Source organism: Chenopodium quinoa, unplaced genomic scaffold (genome assembly GCF_001683475.1).
Source record: "Chenopodium quinoa cultivar QQ74 unplaced genomic scaffold, ASM168347v1, whole genome shotgun sequence".
Taxonomy (NCBI): Eukaryota; Viridiplantae; Streptophyta; class Magnoliopsida; order Caryophyllales; family Amaranthaceae; genus Chenopodium; species Chenopodium quinoa.
Genome location: NW_018743574.1, coordinates 1,009,367 through 1,025,818, shown reverse-complemented (window position 1 = coordinate 1,025,818; position 16,452 = coordinate 1,009,367). Strand labels below are relative to the sequence as shown.

General features: G+C 36.6%; 2 protein-coding genes across 2 annotated transcripts; both read right to left on the bottom strand.

Moving 5' to 3' along the window:
* Nucleotides 1-45: 45 nt before the first annotated feature.
* LOC110681866 (ankyrin repeat-containing protein ITN1-like) lies at nucleotides 46-3,996 on the bottom strand. The gene is made up of 5 exons (XM_021858012.1): nucleotides 3,852-3,996; nucleotides 2,097-2,609; nucleotides 1,719-1,868; nucleotides 1,102-1,538; nucleotides 46-990 (listed from the first exon to the last, which is right to left on the bottom strand). Exons 1-5 carry the CDS (start codon nucleotides 3,928-3,930, stop codon nucleotides 376-378), a joined length of 1,794 nt encoding a protein of 597 aa, XP_021713704.1. The 5' UTR covers nucleotides 3,931-3,996; the 3' UTR covers nucleotides 46-375.
* A 5,336-nt stretch (nucleotides 3,997-9,332) lies between these two features.
* Nucleotides 9,333-15,812, bottom strand: LOC110681740. Its single transcript, XM_021857867.1, has 11 exons — nucleotides 15,759-15,812; nucleotides 15,419-15,574; nucleotides 14,600-15,317; nucleotides 13,811-13,901; nucleotides 13,624-13,710; nucleotides 13,491-13,550; nucleotides 13,301-13,390; nucleotides 13,177-13,223; nucleotides 12,190-13,071; nucleotides 10,623-12,086; nucleotides 9,333-10,549 (listed from the first exon to the last, which is right to left on the bottom strand). The coding sequence occupies exons 1-11, from the start codon at nucleotides 15,810-15,812 to the stop codon at nucleotides 9,333-9,335; spliced, it is 4,866 nt and encodes a 1,621-aa protein (XP_021713559.1).
* Between the last annotated feature and the right edge of the window lie 640 nt (nucleotides 15,813-16,452).

The following is a 16,452-nucleotide window of genomic DNA, read 5'->3' as shown; positions in this document are numbered from 1 at the left end:
TATTTTGTGATCTATAAACTATGATAACCGTAGTCATGTAGGATCTTGTTAGATTTATCTCGATATATATATTTACAGAATTAATTTTTTATAATAACCACCAACGTGTAATTAAAGATGTTAATGATATAAAATGTGTATTGACAAGCATAAAAATCTCAACGAATGCAATTTAAAAAGGACGAATAATGTTTTCATATGTAATATGTTAGAATCATTTTAGATTACTTCATAATATCAAAATTTTCAAAAAAATTTACAAATACGGTATGACAAATATGAACGTTAAAATTACAAGATATATTAGATCACAAGGTTTGGCACTTTCCATTCTTAGCTTGGTGATGCAACATTAACTAAATGGTATGGAATTACTTAGTGAAGTATGCGGGTGCTTTGCTTGCCAAAAATGCCAGGACCAATAATTTTGGACTTGAAAATTATTTGATATAGAGGGGGCAATAACACATACAAGGTGACTGGCAGCACAAGAACCGAACCCACAGGAATCACGGTCCTAGCCCTCTCAAGACCGAACACAAGGTAGATTGCTGAGCTGAAGGCTATCATCATGCTTAATATGGAAATAAAAAGCATGCTCAATCCAACAACCAACCCTCTTGGCAGTGCAATTCTGAAGTCATCTTCTGAGTAACGTGATGTTAGGATTGACAGAAACATAAGGATGGAAGTGACTGAAGAGAAAAGGGAAATCGCGTCTGCCACAGCAAATGCACCAAAGGCAGGTTTGTAAGAATATAGGGGTTGGCCGTCTTGGTTGTTATTACCTCCAGGTATATGTAGTCCTGCATTGAACGCTACTGTTGCAATCAGTGTCGCGGCAACTGTACATGATTGTGCTGTAGTCTTCATCCATGCTTCCCCGTCTTTCATCAGTTGTTGGTGTGCCTCCCTGAAGACCATCCATGGGGTTTTTCCATCTTTATTTATCGCCTCTTTTTGACCCGGTTGCACAAACTTCTTCACTTCCTAAAAACATATACAAATATGCATTATAATTATGATTAGCTTTTGTGCCTTTTGTTGTACCAATTCAGTAAAATACTGGAACTAAAGTGGTAGAAGAATCAGCAAGCAAACCTTAAACCATTGCAACTCTCGTTGAACTTGTAAAGCTGGGCCTGAGACAAGGTTAAGCCGGTCTGAAGATGGTAATTGACCGGCCAAATGTAATATGTTATTATCATGTGGGTGATCTATATATCTTGTAATTAGATGCTTGTAATCACTCATTTGATATATAAGATTGAAAACATTTTCTCGGCGATGTAAGACAGCTAACTGAAAAACGTTGTGATTCTCCTCATCTGAAGCCCAAATTGCTGGGGGAAATGCCTCTACAATCTCTTCTATGATTTCATGAGTGCCTAACCTCGCGGCGATCAGAAGTGGTTGTTGAAGTAAAGAGAAGGCTTTGGCATCATCTAACTCTAGTATCTCCGTACACAAGCTTTTTACTAGCTCAAGTGCGTTATGTTGCATTTGTGCTCTTTGTTGGATTTGTTGAAGAAATTTAACTGCAACAACAACAAAATAGCAGTGCTTAATATTAATACATACATAAAATTATGTAAATAGCTATTTAATTAAGAATACTCTGTTGCTAATTATTTCTGAAATATTCTAATAGTTGGAAAATGAATCTAGAATATGTTGTTAACAGTAAGGCTAAAATTTGAATAGAATAGCATGTATACCATGATAATCGAATAGTAAATGCCAACGTGAAACAGCACCACTGGGGAAAGCATTAGACTTTCTGGCTAGCACAGACAAGGGTGAACCTACACCATGTACCTCAGCTGTGGCCATCTCCGGGTACCGTCCAACCAAATACAGAGCAATGCCTGATTAAACTCATAAAGATCAAATAATTAAAAATCATTTTCAACTCATCCATAGAATTTTATGGGCATTGTTATTTGTTAAATACTCTTGCTCAAATGAAAATACTTGTTAAATTGTCCCAACATTTCATAATTAAGCATATTACAAAACATTAAACCTTTTATACTTGTATATGTGGACTGACAGTAAATAATCAAAGAAATTTCAATATTATTTGATGAACTCACCAAAAAATTCAGCAGTAATAATGTCAATGAGGAGTTTACCACCAGATTCGCCTGCAAAAGGACTCGACTCAATGTCATCTCTAGTAACATCCAACAAATACCGGGTCATTGTTTCTTGGCCATACTGTGCTGCCCTATGAATAGGCAAGCCTGATTTGCCTGAAATATTAGGCAAATCGGGATTTTTGCTAACCAATAATTTAGCTGCTCGAATGTTGCCAACCACTGCAGCTACTGAAAGGGCAGTCTCCCCATTTTGATCAGTGAGTGCCAAATCTTCAGGGGACATCCTCTTTATCAGTTTATCCACAAATTCAAGATCTTTCCCAGTGCCAACCGCGATGTGGAGTACTGTTTCTGAGGCTATGGTGATCTTAGCTGTCAATGCCTCAGGATCGTCGTCCAAAAATTTCCTGGCTTCATTCCACTCACCTTTAACCACGGCTTTGTATAATGGCAAGTAACCTCCAAGATCCTTCAACTTGTTCTCCACTCGCCCTCTTGGGCGTCGATCTGGAGTTGTGATTTGAAAAAATCAAATATAGCATATACTTCATATTTAAAATTGACCAAGACATTGCATACACTATTTGACAAGCTTATTAATTCGAACTTGGAACAGTTAGAAGTGCTACACAAAGCTAAGGTACCTATTATAGTCTTGTCGATCATATTAGTTGATACATTAGAATTATATGTAATGTTAAGAGATATATATGTAAATATATTCTGTTGTACTTGTTTCCTTATTCCTCTCCTCTGTTGGAGTTAGTTTCCTTATTCCTCTCCTAGATTATAGCCTAGAGGAATGCTTGTAATGTGTATATATTGATACGTTCAATCAATGAGAAAGTCAAGGAAAATATTCCCCATATTTTTTCATGTAATTTTTGCATTGTTTGAGTATTTATTTAATAGTTAGTTTCACTAAACACCTATCTAGCTACTTCAATCTAATTCTCAGCATTCAATCAACTTTTAACAAGTTTTCAAAAAAAAAAAAAAAAAAAAAAAAATCAACTTTTAATAACCATTTTAATTTAAATGGGTATTTACGTATAAGTATCACTAACTACATGATCTATTTTATTTTTATTGGTAAATTTAGAATCTTTAATTCACATTATTTTTTTTTATTTTTATTATTATTTTTTTTTAGTGTTGGAAAAGCATAGAAAACAAAAGGAGCATAGGTAATTAATACATATTTTTATTTATGTATTTTCCGGCATAATTTAACATTATTTCGTTTCTTAGAACTTGTAAGAAATTTCTTTTCCGGCATAATTCATTCTCCTGGTTAATCAAGTCAATAACGATGCATAAAAATATTAACTACTACATGCATTATTGATGAAACGTGAAATTAATGGATTTGTGATGCCTTCCCGATCCTCTCCATTGGTTAATTGATTAATTGCCTTTGACTTTATAAGGAATCAATAATGTACATTTTAACAAAGAATTAATTTCGCAAATTTATATTATTGAACATGACATCAAATTCTTCTTTCTTAGGTTCATAAAAATTTGATACATATGTCTGTATGTAATAACTGGATAATAAGCTAGAATGAGATCGTTTAATTTTGAGTACTAAGTTAAGAAAAAATTGATGGTTGAGACTAGTGAAGCAGCAAAACAATACATGTAGTTGAAAGTCAAATTCCAAATCAAATAAAACTAATTCTGATTGCATTCACACTGATTATGGGATAAGAAATCTGCATGCGGAAAAGAACAAATTAAACTTACAGAATCTAGCGCTACCATTGTCACTCTCTTGGCTACGTACGTCGCCTTCGGCCCGAGGTTTTGATGACCAAACTCCCATGAATCCGGCCTGTATGTTGATATCTCTATCTGAGTAGTGAGAGAGTAGTTCAGTATTTTGAGCTGTTTCTCAAACCAAACTGAAACAGCTAGTGCAATTGCTGTTGTTGACTCCTCTTTATAATTGTGGCATGCATTTTTAAATAGTTCATGGCTAATGATAGTGCCTTTTAAATTTGTAATTGCATTATTAAAATAGATTGATTCATAAAAAAATAAAACTTGTTAGTGGGTACTTTAAAAACAATTTTTTTTTTAGGATTCATCACTTATGCCGGTGACCTTATCTAATTCAAAATTAAAAGTCAATAAATCAGTTGACTATCATTGCTAGCCCAATGGGCAGATGAATTCTTCTCATGTTCAGCCCAAGGCACAGCCCAAGGTTTGAATGAACCCAGGCCCAGGTGCTTGACAAAATCTAAGTATTGCGTTTGTCCACAATATCAAAATCTAATTATTGCAGCATTTGCAAAAACACGGAATTTTAGGCAATTTTTAAAGATGACAAAGATGCAGAGAAAAAAAGAAGAAGACTCTCGTGAAAAGTCAAATGGGACAAAAAAATAATATAAAGTAACAAACATCTAGCACATTTGCATGATACATGTGTTACATTGTCGGATGCAAAACTTACTCATTAATTAATTACATCATGTTTTAAATACCTCATCAATCTCACTAAAATTGTCTCATATATACCAAGCAATATCAATATCCCATCAAGTTTGATTCAGTTAATGATATATATTTCCCCCCCCCCTAAATTAATAGCTCACATACAACCACAAAATGTTATAAAAAAAATAGAAATAAAAATTGATTTACATATATACATTACTTTCTAATAAAAATACTTGCAAAAACAAATTTAATGGATACGAGCAATCTTATGAGTGGTACAAAAAAAATGATGTATACGAATGGAGTATTTGTTTCTTCAGAACAAAAAAAAAAAAAAAAGAAAAAAAAAAAGAAAATCATACATGAAAAGGCCAGGAAAAGGTAGTAATTGAAAAACAAAAAACAAAGGTCAATGTTTGTTGTGTGGAAGTTAGAATGAGCCAAAGTCCACAGTTGCAGGGACATGACATTCTATTCCAAAACAAAAGTGGAAAACGTCGCCCCCCAATTCCCTTCAAAACACACACACAAACATCATAAAATATTTCCTCAATGTGTAAACGAGCTGATGATCACGTCAAATACAGAAAACACAGCAACTTGCTTGATATTGAGTGGACAAAACGAATGTTGGACTATTGTGCAACCAAGTCCGACCTAAATGTCAAGCTTAATTAGGCCACTTATATACTAGCTGCATCAACAAATTGATTCAATAATCTCAATTATCCCAACTTGCGTGCTTCAGTTGAAAAATCGTTTAGTGATATTAAAAACTACTTATAGCTTTGCCAGCATAAGTGACATCTAAAGCTAAAAATGATGGAAATTGTCCGACCTTTATCTCCCTTCTCTTTCTTCATAAGGCTATGGTATACATTTTTTGCCATGCGCTTTGCCAGCATTCCCATAGCCAAACCCGGGTGCGGAAAGGTAACTATTCCGTACCCATTTGGCATCGACTCAGAGAAAAGTTGTTCCCTTAGTACGCCCTACAACATACATTGTGACACCTCCTTCGATCCCCCACAACCATACTTGTTCGACAATAATGATACTCGCCTGGAGATCATAGATATATCCCAAACCGGGCAGATGCGAATCAGGAATAAATTGGCCACAAGATGCTACCAACCACGGGAGGTAGTAGAAGAATCAATAATGAATAACCAAGAACAGCATATAAATCTAGCAAACTTACCGCTAGTGGTATCGGATACTGCAAACAAGTTCATCGGTATTGGTTGCGATGATGACTTGGCTATGATGGTTGCATCAACCACACTAACACTTGGCCACTTGGGTGGCTGTGTAACTAGCTGTTACAGTCCCGAGGACATACTTAAGCAGAATGATACGTCGTGTTTGGGGAACGGTTGCTGCCAATCGGAGATCCCAAACAAAGGACTGAAAATTGTAATGATCATAGAACAACCTATGGTCGAGGTTGGAAACACCACCAATAATGATGTGTTTTACTGTAGCGCTGCTTTCTAAGCCGAGGTAGACAAATACACCTTTAACGTGGCTGATCTTTATGGTAGCAACGCAGAGTTTATCAATAGAACAACTGAGAATGTTCCGGTGGTGCTGGATTGGTATGTTGGTGTTAATGAGACGTGCCGATAAGCTCAGCAGAATCGGTCCAGGTCCAGTTATGCTTGCATGGAGAATACCGCCTGCACCGATGTTTATGGCGGCACTGATACCGGGTACCGTTGCAGCTGTAAACCAGGTTACCAGGGTAACCCTTATCTCAGTCCTGGATGCACAACTGGTCAGTCTTCCTACATAATTTCCATAGCTAAAATATTTGAGATTTTGAGGCCAGGTCTAATTTAAACAATCTACTCAAACAATCGGCATTGTTTAGTTTAACTTTCAATTATGTACTAATGTTAGCGTGTTACATTATTTTTGTTTGTCTCATTTGTGTATGGACAAACAAACAAATATTTTGACAACAGATAATTTAAGAAAACAGTCAATCCAGTTTAGTTGGTCCATGATATGGGTCCAATAGTGGTGTAGTTGGATGAGGCTTGCAAAGACCTTTCCAATGATATATTATAAGCCCAATTCCGATGAATATTGAGGAAGTTATGACCAATTTACTAAACTGGGCCCGGTTTGAGTTTTAATTACGGCCCAATGATCTAGAGGAGGGCCTAATATGATTTATCATTCCTAATGTAATTAGGAATGGTTTTGGTCTTCTAGAACATTCTAGAAGGTCTTATCATTCTTAATTCAATTAGGATTCTTTAGAGTTTTAATTAGATCGAATAGCATTTTCGACTGGAATTATATTATTTTATCTTCCAGTACGGGAATTTTATCAGATTTTCGAAAACGTGTTAAAAGCCGGTTTGGCGTCCAACCCCAGGCCTTGGCGCCTGGAACCAGGATTGGCGCCAGACGCCAGCCATTGGCGCCTGGCGCTAGCCACTGGTCCTGGCGCCAAGTTGTTTATGTGATCTTCAGACTCTGTTTTGATAAATTATCTTTTTTGGCTGATTTTCTCTATAAATATAGTATCAAAAACTCCGTTTTGGAGGACGGATTATCATCTATCATTCACCACTTCTTTTATTCTTAAGTTTTAATAAAATTCGTTTTGATTTATCTACAATCAATAATCACCAACATTCACCAATTTTCCTTAGTCTTCATCATTCATCTAATTCATCCAATTCTCTTTATTCATCATCTTTCTTTCATCAATTCTCAATAACGTTAATCTTTTAGCATTCTTTCTTTCTTGCTTTTTCATACAAAATTCCGCATTCACAAGATCTTGATACACCTAATCTTTTAGCATTCTTTCTTTCTTGCTTTTTCATACAAAATTCCGCATTCACAAGATCTTGATACACCTAGCCATATTCGAAGTTGCCTTCGCCCTAGACGTGAAAGGTTTTAATTTATGAGGGTTTGGTCCCAAATCTCTCTATTTCAATTATTGATTAAAACTTATGAATAAATCTTATCATACATTCTATATATAAAGAATAGACGGGTATTTGAGAAAGCATATTATCTAGCATTCTAATTAAAAACTTATCTTTCGTAAAGATGGTATGCGTATGTTACACCAATCTTAGTTTATCCGTTTAAAATAAACAATCTAACAACTTTCTTTTTGTGTTTGAAGGCTTATGATGATGCCATCATGAAGTGGATACTAAAAATCGAAGAAGATAATAAGGACTTGGCAGTATGTATTAGCACCTATTCCTATTAACACTGATTTATATCTAGATGCTTTTCTTTCTAACTTGTTAGATGGCTGGTATGATGCAGGAGATTCCTGTTTTTTTTTATCATATACTATGGAATCAGTGTGGAATAGGTAATATCTTGCGAGGTTGTGATGGTCCATCATGGGATATTGTTATTAGAAGAACTAAATGTGGGAATATGATTACTGGAATGTATGTCGAAGGAGGCTGGAAAGAATTCATCTCTGATAATGATATTGAGGTTGGAGACACCTTGATAATGTATTATAAAGGTGAACGCACATTTCATACTCAAATTTTCTCTTGCCATGGTCATGATAAAACCCAATTAGGGATTCCAGTAACACAGACAATAGTTACTCGTAGAAGGCTTCCATTAAATGATGCAGAAATGGAAATTCATTTGAGGCTAATGCAACAAGAACTCCCAGAGGCATCATTTACTTATATCTTCAATGCTCACTGTATTCACCAAGGAGTTACAGTAAGTTTCTAATTTGACAGTCTACATGTATATTTATATGCACTGTGATTAAATACAAGTAAAGTTATTGATAAATGGCTAATCAGCTAATCTTATGATTTGTTCTTCCTGCGATAGATTGTTCCCATAGAGTTTGCTACAATGCATTTTTGGACAGCGGATCCGTGTACGGTCGTTCTCTTGCGTCATAGAAGGGATCAATGGTGTGTTGAGTTACATGTGGTTCAAGAAAGAGGCAGGATCATATCATGCACCTTATGCAATGGCGTGACCTAATTATATGAACATGCAAGTGTTGTGATCGGTTTAGGTGCTTTAGTGGTTTATCGACCAGGATATCCACTTTTATTTGAAGTATTGCTTGGGCCACGATAGCTTTTTCCATAATCTGCTTTGTTTTGCATGTTAACTTGCTGCAGCCCTAATAATAATTTGTTACCCTAGGTAGTTGAGCAACTGCTAATATAAGTACTTCGTATTTCTTGCAAGGTATAAAACCTTGCTTTTTTAGTGATTGGTGCTCTTGGTCAAGAAGCAACTGGCTAGTTTATTTATGTAAGAAACTTATGCTGCAGTTTTCATATTCCTGTACTAAATAATGTAAGGAAGTATTAGTGTATTATATAAGGCGTTGCAGTTTTCTGGATCACCTGCATAAATAGTTAAATGGGCTTATAACAGGTATCCTTGTTACATGTAAATCAGGTTCGCTAGGCTGGACAGATCTATATGAGCAGTTTCGAATGAGAGATGAATTGGCTCATATTTAAACCGAAATTATCCTGTAATTCAAATGCTAACCTATACATGTAGCCATTAAGTGCGTTTGTTAATCATAGCTCTAAATGGGAGAACCCTATACAGAGCACTTGTTTACAGCTAGAACTTACATTAGCAATGATGAATGGAATACATAGATGAGCATATATAATTTGAAACTCTGAATGTTAACAAATTCCCAAGGGAAGTTCAAATACTCTGCACTGACATACAAGGAGACAATTTTTTCATAGACATTTTTAAATAATCAAGCTTCTTAGATGCTCACAGCGCTTAATTCCACTTGCATTTACAGTGCAGCAGTATATAATTACATATGTAGGCAAGGCACCAGAAGATTGCCCGATTGATAAAACAGTCAGCAGAAAGATTACCCTGCATCATTTCAGGGAACGTCGTTCGTAGCAGTTCAGAAGCTAAATCCTCTTCATTGTCACAAAACTGTGCAACCTGAGCTGGTAAATGTATATAAGCAGATTCTGAATCTTGCAGCTCACCATTACCCAAGGCTAGTAAGAATTTAGAGTAAGATAAATCGTTTTGAGCTCTTATATTTTCTACCAACCTGTATTTGATGAATTTAGGCCATAAATACGAAGTCACAATACTGGTCTCTACTGCCTCTTTCATTGACCTGTGAGGTACAACTGGCAACACTTGCCTAAAATCACCTCCAAACACAACAACTTTACCTCCAAACATAGTTTTATTATCACATATATCTTGCAGTAGTAAATCCAAAGATTCAATATTATGTTTTTTAGCCATCGAAGCTTCATCCCAGATTATCAATGTAGTTTCCTTCAATAATGCTGCCAGACTACCTTGTTTAGGAACATCACAAGCCAATGAAGCATCACTATCAAGTGGAATTTTAAACCTTGAATGGGCTGTGCGCCCTGAAGGTATATTTGCTGCAGCAATACCCGATGTTGCTGTTGGCAAAACGATCTTGTTCATGAGTCTAACCTCTGCATATAAAGCATTGTATAAAAATGTTTTACCAGTCCCTCCTGGACCATCAATAAAAAAAGCTCCTGGTTTCCCTTCAATGACATATTGCAAAATACATGAAAATGCAGCATTTTGTTCAGAATTGAGCCTAGACCGACATGAAAGGCATTCTTCTGGGATAGGAGCATCAAGAGCATCAATAATATCCTTTGTTCTCCTAAACTCAACATCATCCTGAGCGTTTAAATGCTCTAAACCAAACGCTGACAATGATTTTCCCATAGCTTCAAGGTATCCCTCAATAGATTGCACAGTTAACTGATGAATCTTTAACACATTGTTAGCATATTTATGACTGAAATCCTCGGACAAAAAGGGGTAAAACTTAAGCCATAAAGCAGATGGATCAGCTGTCTGACAAAACATAAGCACTGTAGCAAATAATCGGCGTAAAGCATCAGGCATTTGCACCTCTGAAGCCTCGGACAATGTTAAGTCTACAATATCATCATTTTCTATTAAACCTAATTTCAAGGCTGCATCATGAAAAGTCGGGTATACATGGCCATTCACAGTTCAAAGATCCTCAAATGAAGTGGGACTTCTGACATTCAGTAGCAGTAGGCGTAAGAAAAAAACGCTCCCCTTCTGCAGGATATACAAATGCCAACCGACCAACAGAAAATCTATCTAAAACTCGTTCCTTCCATTGTTTACTACTTGCTTCCCATCTGTAATGTTCACAAAATTCACCATACAGGTGCCCTGTACCTCCTTCAATGGCTGCATTGACTGCAAAAAATTCAGTCAGCTGAGTACGTGACCGTTTAGAATTAGCAACAACAGCTTGTAATCTCTCATGTGGATGCAAATGCACAGTTTGTGCATTTGGCAAATGTACTTGCAATGGTAGAACTGGAGGATGCATCTCAAATAAATCAAAACTAAATATTCTCCAGGCAGCTTCGCAAGGTGATACCCATCTTCCTGACTGGAACTGCTTGATTTCATCAACAGAAGTATCCTCTCCAGGCACTATATTGAATGACACTCTATCATGGCCCTTATATACATACTTATATAGGTACTTCACTGCTTTAATCGTAGAGCAGACCTCAACATTTAAATGGCAATCAAACAGTGCTGAAAGGTAAGGATTATATGGAATAACCCACTGGTTATCAAGATATGTGCCACGTATCTTAACCATTTCTCCAGTATCACGCCTCCTGTAGATAGGATAACCATCTTTATTATTAGTAGTTTCATCAGAAAACTGTTTAGGATATTTATTTTTACAGACCAATGTACCAGCCTTGTTACGCATACATGGACACTCTGGATTTGATACACCACAAGGACCATGCATCATATGTGCCAAAACAGTTTTACGTAGACTATTATTACCCACAGATGGTATCTCAGCGCACACAAACTTATCATAATCAACAGGACATTTCATTTTCCACTCTGATTTCAATATGATTAAGAAATGAGCATGTGGTAGCCCTCTTTTTTGGAACTCAACTACGTACACCATTGCAGAAACTTCACCAAAGATTTTTTTATCCATTATTTCCTTCTTTAAAAGTAATAATTTGGCTCTGAAAATCCTGGCTACTAAATCAGGACGATCCTGTGCTGTTTCACCAGGAGCTAATTCAGCCTTTATTTCAGGCCAGTTAGCATTACAAGTAATAGTTACAAAGAAATCAGGTTTTCCATATCGTTGCACCAGAGCCATGGCATTGAGGTACCATTTCTTCATATCTCGAGGTCCTCCAATAAATGTTGGGGGTAAGATTACCCTACGCCCTACATTATGAGCAACAGTCTCTCCATAGTCTAATGAATCTAAGATACCCTGATATAATTCAGCCCGTATACTCTGTTGATTATTTCGAAAATAATCCAGACGAGTGTTTTCAATCTTGACATACATGTCAACTATATATTGCTGAAAACATCTACCAGCTCTCAGCAACAGGTTTTCAGGGCGAATCTGCAACTTGTAGGCGTAGTACTCCCTTGCAGACATGAACTTATCTGCTCTAGTGTTCTTCTTAGATGCTCCTGCATAATAAAACCATTCACAGTTATTCATCACCCATTAACTAAACAGGACACAATTACATAAAACCTGTACTACATTTAGGCTTCTATAGAGCAAACTTACTCTTATCCTCTTCATCCAGCAAATCCTCAGCACTGTGCACAGCACAGGACATTATAGGATCTGGCAATGAAACAGTTTGTCTTGCAGTTCCATGAGACTGATTCTTTAAACCTTGAGTCCAACCGCATTCTCCACGAGGGAATAATAAAGGATATTGCAATGGATCATAACAACCATAGTTATGATATATCCTATGAGACTCTTCACCTTTTCCATAAACTAAGATATGAGGACTTGAGCTCTGACTGGATGATGCATCTTCTGGCCATATTACAGCAACATCATCCACAGCAGGAGCGTTGTAGACACGCTGATCTAGCACTGTACTCTGATTCAGGACAATCTTTGTGTCTACAGTGAGTTGCCTTTCCTTAAGAGACCGAAAGAACACTGCATATGGATTCTGCTGAGACACACGCATTAGAATATCAATCACTTCTTGCCTCACTTCTGTAAAACATTTTAGTCTATTTTTACCCTCATTCTGTCCATCATAAAAGTACAGCTGCAAATATCTAGGGGCACCATTATCAGGCAATAAATTTGGAACAAAATGATACATCTGCCCATGCATCTTAAATACATATATGCCTTTATATGTTCCTGCATCAAACTTCCCTTCTAAAGAACTAAATGCAAATAAGTTATTATAAAGCCTAGCATAAGTTCGGAAGTGAACTGCATCTTCATCCTTTGAGGTGAACAATCGCTTAAGTTCTGAAGGGTATTCATTTGTTGCAATTTTGATATCTCCATCACCACAACAGAAATTCAGAGTTTCAAAAGCAAACATCTTTGCACCACATTTCACACACCATGCAGGAGACGGTAATTTCAGAGGTGCAATTGAAAGTGGCTGACCAGACATAGCAGCAGGAATGACTGCATGAACACAAATTGCATACATATGAATAAACAAACCATCCTCAAATAACACAGCAACGACAAATACATATTTCTATGAAAAGTAGCTTCTCAGCAACCTACGCTGTGGCTTGGGTTTTGGTTGAGATTTCCTTTTCTTGTGCACTGACCTACTACATAGGAAGCAAACAACATTACAACCAGTATCATTCAAAAAACCTACAACACCGGTTTAAAGACCATCTACCTCTTTGGTTGTATCTGCGCCATTTCATCAAGACTACGCTTTTTTTTAGTTACACGTGATCGTGATAGCTTATTTGGTCCGTGCTGCTTACTGAATTCAATGAAAGTATGGCAACAGAAACCAAATGAATCAGTCATGTGGGTTCAAAACACAACCAACGTATATGTACATTAAAAATACTGATAAGTACCTTAATGATGCCTGGGCTGTTTCATTGCCAGACGTAATAGGCACACAATGTGACTGTATTCTGCACACAAACCTATGCACATTAAAAATATCACAAATTCAGAAAATTAATCCCCGTCAATATATGAGCATACCTATCAGATTGCACTTCCATGGATCCATTCAGTAATCGATTTCGTCTTGAAACGCGTGACACAGAAGATTGTCCGGCTTGTTGTTCACTTGTAATTGACCATGAAACAAATTCAGTTTAATATTCAACTCACACCCTACTCCAAAAAAGGCCTTATATACAATTGGCAGCAATGTGTAAAAATATACCTATGTTTAGCTAACTGAGATGCCTGTTGGGAAGCCTTTTTCATTCTGTCATAACTTTTACGTGATAAACACGGAATACCATACTGACGATCTACGAAGTTCAAAATACGTTTATTTACTTAAATAGTAAAAAGCGCTACATGTACATATTGATAAGTGCACTAATGAAACCTAATTGCATTCAAATTCACAATACAATTCATATCACTATGTAAATATGAAGGCAGTAATACCCATAAATAAAGACACCACCAGTTTCTGCTAACTTCCAGATGCAATAATAGGGACACTGATATTTTGCATCATAATATATATGCTTGGAATCTGCATCCCAAGAACAATAATATGCATTTAATTTCATTTGTAGATCACAAGTTATTCAACAAGTATTAAACAAGAGCAACACATTACTGTTAATCAACATACATGATCCAACATATTAATCACAACTAACACTAATAGTATATAATTTTAAATATAACAATTCATTACATATAGAGAATTACTACATAGACACTTAAAACCATAGTTTCCTTACAACAAAAGAAGCAGCAATTCTATATATGCTGCTCTAATTACCTTACAATACAAACATAGGAGCAGCACTCTGCCTCCATACTAACAACATCAGGAACAAACCAACAGTCCCAATACCCTAACAACACTTTCTATACAAAATATGATACAAATCAAAGGGAATCATCAGCTGGTTTTAAACATACACAACAAAAGGACACAAAAAGCATCATCACCTACAGCTAAACATAACTAACTAAGTCGACTCAGAACCACAAAACAACTGCCCTAATTCCAGCAAACCAGATACTGCCTGTCCCGAGGTGCTTGCCTCTAATTCTTGTTCATGAGCCACTTGCAGTAGTTTCTTACGCTTAGCTGGAGTAACTGGCAGAGTGCTCCTAACCGGGACAGGGGCAGCTTCATCAACTGGGGATACATTTTCCTCATGAACTACGGGCGATGTAGTAGGAGCTTGTGGAGGAGCATGTTCCAATCGGTGAAGATGTGCCTTTAGAATTAAGTACTTCTCTCTTAGCAAGTAGCACTCTCTACTCATCTTCGCTGTAGCTCCATAGTTAGCATCAACTATCTCAAGGTTATACTTACAGGCCAAGTAAAACACCGCCTTCTTCGAAACTCTTTGCTCAGCAACGCTTGCTGAAGCACAAAACTCACTAAAAATGCATTCCATTCCACTATTACTTCGGGGACAGCTAATCATAACCCATGAGACAAAGCCATGACCCTCTACCCAAGTTGTTTCAATTGTTGTTACAGATGCACCAGTTTTCCGCACAACGATCACCAACACTTGTGCATAATCAATGGATACATGCACATTGTCCACACCCAAGCCATGTCCAGAGCTCTCCCCTGTAACTGGCTTAGGAGATTTCCCTTTATCTTGTAATAATTCAGCACATTTGTTCCTAAACAGCTTCAAACACAATTCATGGAGCCTAAGCTGATCATATGTGAAGTCAGATACCTTAACACCATAAAGAAATATCAGTTTTTTCACAGCCTTATGGGCTGCCCTGTCACGGGATTCCTGGACTGTAGTTGCATCACCACCAAAGAGCGTTAAACGTGATCGACTATTTGGCCGAACAACTTGACCCAGGCATTATTCCTAGCACTATCAATGAAACCATAAACTGGTGCAGGGAACTGCAGCCAAGCAGTTATCTTTTGCAAAAGAGGCTCAAAAGGAATGTAAACCTTACTGGGTCTTGCAGCCATAACCTGTAATGGCAACACCCATATTTAGACATACAATCACTGCATCATCACAACAGCAGACATTCCCCCCAAGGACATGTAAACAAATACCAACACCATGCTGGACACTACATCCAAGGCACGTGGACCCGAAAACAACTCAACATCCTTTTTTTAGAGACTATAATAGACAGGATAAGCTATGTACCATTGTTTTACTTGAACCACCCTGAAAACATGACATAGAACAACTATAAACCATTTTTGGCTCTATGTACTTTTCTCATCCAATTTCTATATATACTCAAGAAAGAAAGGCCTATATACTCAAAAAAGAAAGGCCTACTCTCATCTAAGAAGTAATCTTGAATACCCAAACAACACATAACCCATCAAAAAAGAATAAAAGGCAACTGTAATACCTTCCAAGCAACAGAACATAAAGTATTTAAGCCAGAATACCAACAGTGTAACAAACAACACAAATAAAGACATACATATTTCAATTCAAAAGCAAGTAAGCATTATAGAAATGTAAGAACATATGCATTAAGGAGCACACCACCTGGAAAACGACAAGTCCCCAACACTGACAAGAAGATCCACAATGTTTCCAACGTGCCTGAAAAACCCACCAAGAAACAAAAACAACCCCCCCCCCCCCACACCCCGAAAAAAAAAAGGGAAAAAAAACCAAAAAAGAAGAGAAAAAGTTAAAAAAAAAAAAAAACAGAACAAAAAGCTAAAAGGCAACATACAAATAAGCATTAAATATTAACCACGCAAGCACAGCTGCATTTCATCACGAACATATTATGCAAGCATATCTCTAATTTTAAAAATATACAAGAAACAAACTAACTAACTGATAAAATACATCTGCTACTCAAGAGTAACAAAAA